The 11,270-nt window shown below is 39.0% G+C and overlaps 1 protein-coding gene across 2 annotated transcripts; it reads right to left on the bottom strand.

Moving 5' to 3' along the window:
* Positions 1-470: 470 nt before the first annotated feature.
* LOC108097734 (phospholipid-transporting ATPase IF) lies at positions 471-10,811 on the bottom strand. Of its 2 annotated transcripts, none has more exons than XM_017200235.2 (10): positions 7,699-8,482; positions 6,516-6,723; positions 6,259-6,384; positions 5,284-5,830; positions 4,502-4,916; positions 3,673-4,436; positions 2,491-2,987; positions 1,256-2,069; positions 851-1,177; positions 471-783 (listed from the first exon to the last, which is right to left on the bottom strand). In XM_017200235.2, the coding sequence occupies exons 1-10, from the start codon at positions 7,828-7,830 to the stop codon at positions 570-572; spliced, it is 4,044 nt and encodes a 1,347-aa protein (XP_017055724.1). In that variant the 5' UTR covers positions 7,831-8,482; the 3' UTR covers positions 471-569. The 2 variants fall into 2 exon arrangements, with proteins under 2 accessions (XP_017055724.1, XP_017055725.1); XM_017200236.2 differs by lacking the exon at positions 7,699-8,482 and adding an exon at positions 9,858-10,811 and having other exon boundaries at positions 472-783.
* Between the last annotated feature and the right edge of the window lie 459 nt (positions 10,812-11,270).

Here is an 11,270-nt window from a genome sequence, read left to right as displayed (position 1 = left end):
ATTAATCCGAATATGGAGTGTCATATAACGTTGAACTCGTAATAAAATTTGCAATCGATTGACATTAAAGCCCAGAAATTTTTAATTTTTGCCAATTATTGGAAAAGTTATTAAAAAGTTATTATTAAAAAGTCAAAAATGAGTCAAAAAATTAAACTATCGTAATCCGCCAAAAAGTGATAGGTCTTGTTAGTTTAGGTTGTCAGCTGACAAAAACAGTTTTTCCTTAAGCTGTAACATTTATTTTGGCTGATTTACAATTAAATAACCTTATAAAAAAATGCATTTTTGAGTAAAAGAGGAAAAGAAGAAAACAGCTTATAATTTTTCCCATTTATTATGAAAACGTTCCATGATTTTTGGTTATAATGTTACTGCTGTAAAAAATTCTCCGGTTATGATAATAATATTATCAGTTATACCAAGGTAATGTACCTAAAAAGGCACCAAAGAAAAAAGAAAAACAACGATAATTTTTCAACAAAAATTGTTTATCTAACAAAAAAAAATGTATACATAGGGCAAATAAATAAATTAGGGATATAAAAACTATGGCCTAGGGTCGTCGGTTACAAGTACGTGTTCTCGAACTTTTCGCGCATCTTGAGCTTCCGCTGTTTCCCCGGGAAAATGCTGAAGCTCTTGATGTTGAGAGCCCTCGCGAGCATTCGGATGGTGTAGTCGGGCACCAGACAGGCCACACAGGTCACCAGCAGCCAGAGCCAGACGGGCAGAGAGGCCAGCAGATTGTTGTAGGCCCAGTAAATGTCCGTATCGAAGTCCCTATAATATATAATATAATATTATACACATATCACACTTGACCCAGAAAAAGAAGCGAGGAACTCACAGATCGATAACGTTGTAGATAACCGTCGTGACAATGAAGCCCAGAATGGAAATGATGATTGTGAATATGTACCAATAGGACAGATACATCGACACGAGCCAGAGCTTCAGGTTGACCACAATCACCACCGTCCACATGAGAAGGGTTCCGAAGCAGGAGAAGGCCACCGTTTGTCCGTAGTTTAGGATCACGTTGTTGTACGTAAACAGGCAGAAGGCGAAGTAGAAAATGATCACGGAATGATAAATAGCGAACAGCATCCACATCAGAAAGTATGGCCAATGTAGCTGCTTATTGTCCGTGTTCTTCTTATAAAGTTGCGGGGTTCTTTTCAATCAAATAGGAAAAAAAAAAAAAAAGGTTAGGGTGCCTGATTGGCATGCCACCTTACCCCAGACCACTCACCTCATCAACTTCTCCTCGGTGTAGGGCTTCTCGGAGATGGCTATGAACAGGATTGGCAGCGAGGTGTATATCACATTGTACAAGGTGAGGAACAGCGAATCGTAGACGGACGACGAGGAGAACAAGGTGTGGAACTGGAACAGGAACATGATCCCCATGAAGACGATGTTCTTGTAGAAGAAGTACAGCACCAGCAGGGACAATCGAACACTATGATAGTGGCCGTGGACGAGCAGCAGTCTCTTCAGCATACAGAACTTGGCAAAGGCAAAGTCAGCACATCGAGCCGCCTGTCTGCCCTCCCTTCCCATGATTCCGATGCCCACATGGGCCTCCTGGATCATGGACACATCGTTCGCTCCATCGCCAATCGATGCCGTGTTGTAGTTCTCATTGGAGGACTTGATCAGCGACACCACTTCGCTTTTTTGCAGCGGACTCAGGCGACAGCAGAGAACTGCCGTGCACTTCACGGCCACATCTCGGAACTCGGAACTCGCCTCCGCCAAGGCAACTCCCAAACTCTTTCCATCGATGAGCAGAGCGCACTCCTGACCAATTCCGAATATGATCTCCCGATCGAGGGCGTTCAGGTGCAACAGCATCTCCTCCCTGTTCTTGCAGTCGATGATGAAGTACTTCTTGGCATCGGGCGGAATGTGGCCACAGGACAGCGCTATATTCAGAGCCGTCTCCACTTTATCGCCTGTCAGCACCCAGATCTTAATGCCAGCCGCCTGAAGGGACACCAGAGTATCCGCCACATCGTCCTGCAGAGCATCCTCCACAGCAGTTGCACCCAGGAGGTCAAGATCTTGAAAAATGAATTAAAGTTAGGAAATTGAAAAATTATTGAGATATTTCAATAAAATAAGAACTAAAGATCTTGGATGATGGAAAATAAATTCATAAGCAAAGTTATTCTAATATTGAAATAAAAAAATGGAAAACAAGTAGATCAGTAAAAACTATTTGAATACTGAACTGAAGTAAGAAAATGAAGATCTTGGATGATAGAAAATAAGTACAACTGAATGTTATATTGTATATTATAATTGCTTTGAAATAAAGCACAGTAAGTGTATTGCATTGTAAATTGTATTATAATATTATAATAAGCAATAAAGCTTGTGTTTAAAATTCTTAATAAGTAAGTAATTAAAGGTATTTAATCACTTTAAACTTTAAACTTTAATCACCTAAAGCTAAACCATTTAGGCAAAAGGAGTACTTACTGCTTTCGATCTTGGCGTAGCACTCCTCGCTGAGCTGCTTCCGGTTCTCCAGGGAGCTGTTGGCCTGGGCCAACTCGACGAGGAAGTCCTGGTACTCCTCCTCCGGTATCAGACGCCTGGCAATCGCCAGGGTGCGCAGGCCAAGTCTGGCGAAGTCACTGATGTGGCCGTCAGTCTTTGAAACCAGATCCGCCGAGCTGTTGGCGCACAGGGGGAACACATAGCTCTCGGCTCCCTTGGTGTAGATCCACTTCCTGCCGTCGGTGTCCCTAACGATCACACTCATCCTCTTGCGATCCGAAGTGAACTCCAGGACGTGGAGTCGCTGGAAGGTCACCTCCTTCGGTTTGGCGAACGGTCGCTTGTAGTCCATGTGCGGCGGAACGATCCGCACCCGAAGGGTTTCGTCATCGTCCCCGGTGTAAACCATTCCCAGGTTGGCACACGCCTCCACCAACGCTTTCTCATCCGGACTCGAAGCCTGGTAGTCCAAGGTGCTAAAGGAAAGTAATTTACAAAAAAGAAATTATCAAACTGCTTTCAATAAGTTAGGAAAATAGTTGGGTAAGAATATGTTGATATTGATATAGATATTATTGTTAAAAAGGTAGGTACGAATGAAAATCTATACCATATTTTTATTGCTTATGGATTGTTGCTTTCTGAAATCATCCGATTATTAAAAGTTATGCAAGCTGATAACAAAAATTGCGACACAAAAAACTCAAGGCACTTAAACAGAAGTACAAAATATCAAAACTTGATAAAATTCTTGTAAAATAACAAATATGTTAGATTGTTATTTTCGGATCTTAAATGGTTAATGCTTACTGATTAAACTTACTTAAAAAATTCTACAAGTTCGGAAAAAATGTATATTATATTATAAATCATGGATATATCCTTCTTATTTTCGTAAAGTTTTTTAACCAACTAAAAGGCAAACCTCGTTTGAGATTTCCATTAAATTACAAAGTTTCTGATACATTTTGGTGGTTTGTGTTAACCAATTGTTAATCAAAAATCAAAACCTTCTTACAATTTGATATCGCGAATCTCACTTTCCTGCACGTCAAGCATTCAAAAAGCAATAATAAATGTAGGCAATAAATTTGAAAATATCTCCAAACTTTCAAAGAACTTTGCTAATGTGACTATTAATCAATTAAAAATAACACTCACAATATGAAGTCGCGGATCTCGTTCTTCCTGCGCTGCGATTCGGCGCGGACGAGGATCGTGGGCTGCCGGGTGAAGGTGGGGGCGGCGTAGGACTCTCTGGAGGCGGTGCTCGTGGACCGGAAGAGGCCGCTGGGCGGCCGGTCGGGGGGCGAGAGGGGCAGGCTGGAGAGGTAGGCGTTGGGAGCGCCATAGGAGTGGGCTCTCCGATGGCCGGGAGCCTGGACATTGGCGGCCTCCCACGACTGGGGAAGATCCTTCTCCGAGGTAGAGCGTCGGAATTGCAGCGAGATGGGCCGATAGTTCGGTGTAGCCTCTCCCAATCCTCCGCCGCCATTGGGAGAACCATTAAGATCAGTCTGATTCGGATTCGGATCGATGGCGGGACCATTGTGCATTCGATTGGAGCGAGCAAAGTTGGGACTCCTCTTCACAACCACCGGCCGTTTGCGACGCTCCACGCCGTAACTTTCGTCGGAAACCAGGAGGGGATTCACATCCGATGAAACGGCAGTGGAACCAGCACCATTTGGATGACCGGACAGGGAATTATCGATGGTGTGGCTCACATTGAGCTCGCTCTGCTGACTAGAATTGTGACTCTCCTCGGTGATGTCCGATATTTGGTACATTTCCGGTGGACCAGTTTTGATGGCAGCCACGGGTTCTCTCTTGGTGCCCGATGAATCAGCCTCCTCCAGTGAACCAGAAGCCACCTGAACGGTGTGGCAAATGGATAAGGCCTGGAAGAAATTCCTCTGACTTGCCTGGAAATTAAAATAACATTTTTAGGGATTATCAAGTTAGTTTTTTAAAGGTTCATTAAACCTACACTAAACTTATTGATATCCAAGAGAGCCTTCGTTTCCGCATCCTCCAGTCGCGTCTTCTTGAAGAGGAACTTACTGCCATCGATGGAACACTGCTGGAAGTTCATCTCGTTTTTGGTTAGGGTGCCAGTCTTATCGGAGAACAGGATGTTGATCTGGCCGAGTTCCTCGTTCAAATTGGAGGTGTTCACCACGCAGGGTTGGTCCGTCTCCTTTTCGTAGAGCTCGATGTCCCACTCCATGAACCAGGACCCAATCACCCGCTGCAGTTCGATGGTCACGTAGAGGGAGATGGGGATCAGGTAGTTGAACAGGATCAGGAAGGACAAGTAGTCCTGCAGGAACTGCTTCACACTGTAGCTGTCCGTCGCGTCGCCCAAGTACGTCAACTTCGGGATCACAAACAGTTCGTTGTATCTGATAAAAAAAAGGTTCAATTAAATGTGATGATAATAAATAGAATAAATATAATATAATATAATAATAATAACAATCATAACTATAGTATAATAAATATATGTACATAGTTGAAATTATAAAATTTTGATTTAGCTTGAATTCAAAAATATATAAGCTAGCTAAAAGGAAGATAAAGATTTTACTCATCGTGTATCTGAACAGACTTTAAATGGCGAATGAACTTCACCAATTGATTTGAAATATTTAAACCTGTAAGTACCTCCATACATTGGACTACTGATAAAAAGATAAAAAAGATTCTAATCAAAGTTAAGATACTTCCTTAGGGATTATATCAAGTCAACTTTCCCAAAGGGAAACTCACCTCTTGAGGAAGTAGAGCAGGGTGACTATGGCGATCAGGGCGATGAGGATGACGATCAGAAACCGATTGATATATATCTCGCTGGAGGCGTTCTTGTTCCTGGTGAGTCGGCTGTTCAGCTGCAGCTTGGAGATCATTCCCGTGTAGACGGCGCATCCGATGACGCACTCGGTGTTCTTCACCCGCGATCCTCGCAGCAGGACATTCTCGGTGGACAGCGGCAGGACTCGTCCCTCCCCGCCCTTCAGCTCGATCTTGCCATTGAAGCTATACAGATCGGTGGTGGGACTCTCGCACTCGATCATCCCCAGCTTGTGCATCTCCTGGATGTCCACGGTGGGCAGATCCCTTGGCACCATCAGCGTCTTCAGGTTGGACTCCCCATCCAGATTGGCCGTTGTGATGAAGCACTTGCCATGGGGATCTGTGGATCGCAGCAGGACCAAGTCACATGGCACATCGCAGTCCCGCTCCACAACGATCAGGTCTCCGGGACAGACGTCCTGGGATTTAATTATCGCCTCCTTTCCATCACGGATCACAGTAACTACACAGAAAAAAATGTAACAAAATGTCAAATTAAATAACAAGTGGTTGAAACTTAAGACTCTTTCCATACTTTTATCTTCAAGAGCAGCCTCCCATTATTTTAAGGGAATCTCTTTTGCTAAAAAGTAGAAAAACTTTTCTTAAAGGGGAAAGCAATTTCAAAAGATGTTGCTTTAAAGAAATAATTATACAATATACAATAAAATCAGATTAGATGATATATTATTTAAAATGAATAGTTCTTTTGTAACTTCTTTGAAATATGTATATTTCTTGATTTTTAAACAATTTCATTTCATTTATATATTAAAGAAAATGCTAATTCGTTAAATTTTTATATGGAAATACTAACCATAAAATTAAATTTTATTAGTTTCTAGTTTTGTTAAAAAAGGACTAAATTGAAAGGAGTATATTGGTACCCACCTGGTGAGGAATTGACCACATTATCGGTCCTGTATCGCAGGATGTCTTCATATCCTTGCTTGGCAGCAGTAACGGCAATTACAAATACTAAGGGTAAAAGCGAAGTCATAGGAGACACAGGACTATCTAAACATAAGCAAAAACAAAAACTCAAAATGAAATAATTCTAACCACTAAGAAATAAATACATAAATAGATAAGCAAAGTATAAAATAGTATTTAAAAATATTTAAATGTTTCATATAAATTGTTCTTACCAATTAAAAGCGATATAATTGTCATAACCAGAAAGTAGAAGTTCGCAATTCTTCGAAATTGCTCTAGAAGATTTTGTGGCAGGAATGTGATTAACGTGTATTTTGTTGACTTGATGCGATTTTGGCCCTTCGGCCGTTTCTTCTTGACATCCTGAGGACCACCGATTTGTATTTGAAGCCAATCATTTATTGTACTAACTCTGGAACCCTGGAAGACAAATCGGCAAGAAACGGGTGAACTTGGGCTGATTGGAAAGCATAATGGTAGGTATTTATGGTGATAAGAGCTTCTATTATCAGAATATTTGTGTTCTATGTCTGCGCAATGAATCAGCTTCCATTTTTAGTTGATTAAAGGAAGCGTTGAGTTAAAAAATAAAATATTTATTATCTATACGTAGAGTGGTTTTAACAAAGTGAAGCTTTAATGACTTCTTAGTTTAAGATTGATACAGTCGACTCTCGTTAATTCAAACCTGCGATAATTCGAACCTCTCTATAATTCAAAGTTATCACGAGGTCCCTACGAAATCTCTTTATATTTCGAACTAAATCAATACATTTTCATACACTTGGTAATTCGAACGAAAAAATCATTGATATTTAACAAAACCACGCGTTAATTCGAACTCATCAGCGTCTAACACTCGACAATTCAAAGTTGCAGAGAAAAAAATTTTGCGACAAGTTCAAACTTGCCTTTGTTTTTGTTTTGATTATGTAGTTTTTGACGCACACACTTCTTACGAATTGGTTTGTGTAGTTATTCAGTTACTGTTACTCTTTCGTTGGTATGCATATTAAAAGTTAGTGTTAGCTATGAGCCCTAGAACAAATTTCGAACCATTTGATATTTCAAACACTCGATAATTCGAAATATTTCAAGAGTCCCTCGAGTTTCGAATTAACGAGAGTCGACTGTATATGTAACTATAAAATCTTTGAAAATGATTTAATGATTCAAATATTTAATTCTATTAATCTGAATAATATAATAATAACTATTTTTAAGAATTCGCATTGATAGTGCTCATGTACTTAATTTAAGGACAATGACCTGAACACTTTAGTTGTCTATATTACTCATACGCCACATAAGCCAGTTAGATTGGCGTTCTTTCGTAATGTTGCGTACACCAGCACTATTGCACAACCAGACCGTCTATATGCTTGGATCACACACCTTATGCCAGCTCCAGAGGAAGGTGTCCTTCAGGTGGAACGATTCCTGTTCTGCCCAAGGACTCGTGGGAAAGGATCCAATCCGATCGATGCGTCGAAATCCGCTCAGATGCTCATGGCCAAAGAAATTCATTGTTCAACATTATCAATTTGAGGCATTTGGTGGCGGTGCGACCACTTTTCCGCCAGATCATCTCTTCTCTAAGCAAAATTTCCACGCGTCCACGCCGGGAAATGATTTTTCCGGACAATGGAAACTTTTATAACAACAATGCCCGTTTTTTTCGCATTTGGCGCAATCGCATTTTCAAACACCTGCCATTTGGTTGTTGTTAATTTGTTTGTTTTTTATTTTTTCTTGTATGATTATCACACAATACGACTGTATGTACAAAAGATCGAACTTTTATAGGTATGGTTTTAAGTGTGCTATCTTTTCTGCATATATTTTCTATTTATTGATATTCAAATATCAAAGATATTACTTTTTTTTGGCATACTATTCAGGTCCGCCCTAATGCACATACAGACATTTGTATATTTATCGACTTTTTCTCAGCACACTTAAATGTATAACCTTAAAACGATGTTAAGTGGGCAATTTTAACACTTCAATTGAACAGTTCTATGATGCACATCCACGAGCATTGTGTCAGATATATATTATACACATATAGTAGATTTGTTGGCATTTGTGTATCGTATCAGTGCGTGGTACATATTTGCCTTTCCATTTACATGGATCTTATCTAATTGTGTTTTATACTTTGCCCAAACACACCACACACTTCTTCACTTAAAAGTTGCCTATGATATTTGGCCTTAGTTCTATATAGTTCACTATATTTTTTTTTGTATTTCTAACGACTCCTTTGAACGCGGAAGCTAAGAAAAAAAATAACTAAACAGATAGCGCGAAATTCACGAGATGTGCGCCACTGAAAAGCCGTTCTCACACTGAGAATTTGATCTGCATTTCCATACCTATTCCTATTCCGATCCGATCCGATCCGATACGATACGATACGATACGATGCGAACCCATACTAATGCCCATTCCCATTTCATTCACAGCTTCGAAAATCGGTAGAAGCGCCTCAGCTTCGGGCATTCAATTCAAAAGCTCGAAATAAAAAAGAAACAAACTTATTGACGTCGCCGGTTGAAAAGTTTACGAAGACAGTCGAGGCGAACCAAACTAATAGGTTCAAAGTGCATAGTTAATTTGCCGCATTGTCAATTCGATGACGTTCCGCGCAAATCAAATCTCATCAAAATCAATTGTTTAAGAACTAGCTTTGACTATTTTACGTGCACGATCGCAATTCGAAAGCTGATTCTTGTTGGAGTTTGTTGCTTCATTTAAATAAGATCTTTTTATGCGAATTGAACTTATTGAAAGGCAGCACACGAAAGACCTGGGTTATATACTCACTTAATGGCAAAACTCACATTTTTAATGCTGCTTTAATTCGATTAAAGAGTTCTATATTAAAAACGTTTGCACTTGGAGAATTAAGTGCGTACGAACTGAGGTACTTTTTATCTTGTTTGGTGTTATAAAAAAATAACAAGTCTGGCTATCAAGTAAAACCTTGCTCGTAAAGTTTGCTATCATATTTCCTAAGAAGAGTATGAATAAAGAATTGTACTTTTCTATTTAACCAATAAAATATTTACTTTTTTATTTAAAAAATACAATATGAAAGTTTCCTAAATGCAATATATACTTTTCCCTTATCAAAGTAAATATAAATAATCAAGCGTTTAGTTTTTGGCTTTGCTAAAATTCTTTCTGTGTAATCTAAGATGAGTCATATGTTTTTAGTCCATGGCTGTCGATCAATCAATTCGGAAAGGAAAACCCAAATACTACGGGAAATTCGCAATTATTTGGGGGGATTTAAAAGTGAAATGTATCGAAAATGAATTTTGAATAGAAATGCGATGAAATTTGAAGACTTAACTTTATCAAACCGGGAATTTCTTTCATTTTTCCGCAACATATTGACGAACCAAGTTAGTTTATTGAAGTATTAGTTGATGGATAAACACTCGCACTCACATAATCACATTAATGCAGCGACCTTATAGAGGAACAATATCCGCTGTTTGTTCTTTTCGGTGTTATACAATCGAATGGCACCATTTTGAACTCACCCTTTTGCGAAGAAGTCGTTCGAGGAACTTATCCATGGTGCTGCCTTGATTTTATCCACTGCCAAATGGGGCTTAGGGCCTAACCAAGTTCATAAATTTGATTGAATTTGGGGACAATGCGGCACCGACGCGAAACAATAGCATAACTAAAACTGACCGATTTCCGTATCTCTCTAAAATACTTCGTTACCACGAATTCGTCGTATTGCTTATCGGGAATAACTTTTTTCCCTCTTTTTTTTTTTTTGTTTTTTTTTTTTTTTTTTTTTTTTTGAAACCAATAGCCGACTAGTCAGGTAATCTCTTCGTTAAAGTTCGATGAGTAAGTTATCGCCCATCAGTTTGAAAAGCCGAATCTTGCACACTCTAACCCGAAATAGGCCACATTTATCTGGCCGAATGCAATATTTTCAATGCGAGTCATTCGATGCACGATTGACGAAAATAAAAGCACCGCAGACATTTCCATTTCCATTTCCATTTCCATAACTTCAGTTGTAAGTGTAGAAATTAATATATTTTTATCTTTATGCGTTGCACATTGCTTATCAGTCGAATGGCTTAACGTAACTTGTGTTTTTATAACGAGTAAAAAAAAGGGTTGGAAAAAGTTTGTATATTTTTTTGTCTTTTTCAGTTGAGAACGAACAAGGTGGTGAACGCATAGACTTTTGGTCTCGCAAAGCGTGCTTTTCAAACTGATATCCGTGGCAGAGAATCGGCTATATAATCCGATATCCTATTGAAACGATCTCACTGTGATTCTCTTTCTTCTCGGCGGAGGCCAACACAACTCTCGTCGGGGCTGAGACCCACCCATATCTATCCGCTTATATGTAAACTGCCAAAAAACTGATAAGATTATGGGTATATCTATCTAAGTGCCGGGCACCTCAGCTGACTAATCGACGCTCTTCGAGAATTATTTGAGCGACAATTCCAAAAAAAAAAAAAAAAAAAAACTACAGACATCGAATGTTTTTTTAAGAAAGGGTTGGGTTGAAGCTTCTTTTTTTTAATTTTTTAAAACCGAACAAATCGAACGCTTGATTTATCATTTTGTTAACATGACCAAGGTAATTCTCGTTTCCTAATCAAAAATCTTCTTGTCATTTTATAACCCTTAAGTAAAGATAAGAAGTACGGATTTCAGAGAGGAAAAAAGCATTCCTCTCTGCATTTATCACTAAACATCATAAAAGCCAAGTTATTTTAGGATAGCTTTATTATCTCGTATTTCACAATATTTTGATTCGTGTTTATAAGATCCAAACATACAAAATTTCATCATTAATTAATTTCAATTTTGATAGAAATATTATTTTAAAAATAAAAACGGTTCTAGATTATATTCTTAAAATATTTCTCTCTCGATTCATAGAAATTCACCCAACTATTATATTTTATAAACAT

Source organism: Drosophila ficusphila, unplaced genomic scaffold, assembly GCF_018152265.1.
Source record: "Drosophila ficusphila isolate 14025-0441.05 unplaced genomic scaffold, ASM1815226v1 contig_197, whole genome shotgun sequence".
NCBI classification, from domain to species: Eukaryota; Metazoa; Arthropoda; class Insecta; order Diptera; family Drosophilidae; genus Drosophila; species Drosophila ficusphila.
The sequence above is the reverse complement of the archived record's forward strand: the minus strand, read 5'-3'. Positions and strand labels throughout refer to the sequence as shown.

Excerpts from the sequence above, each read along its gene's own strand:
- LOC108097734 (XM_017200235.2), bottom strand. The coding sequence starts at position 7,830 with ATGAATTTCTTTGGCCATGAGCATCTGAGCGGATTTCGACGCATCGAT. Across the intron at positions 6,724-7,698 it reads TCCTCTGGAGCTGGCATAAG|GGTTCCAGAGTTAGTACAAT; the intron begins GTGTGTGATCCA and ends TTTGTCTTCCAG. Across the intron at positions 5,831-6,258 it reads TGTGGTCAATTCCTCACCAG|TTACTGTGATCCGTGATGGA; the intron begins GTGGGTACCAAT and ends TTTTCTGTGTAG.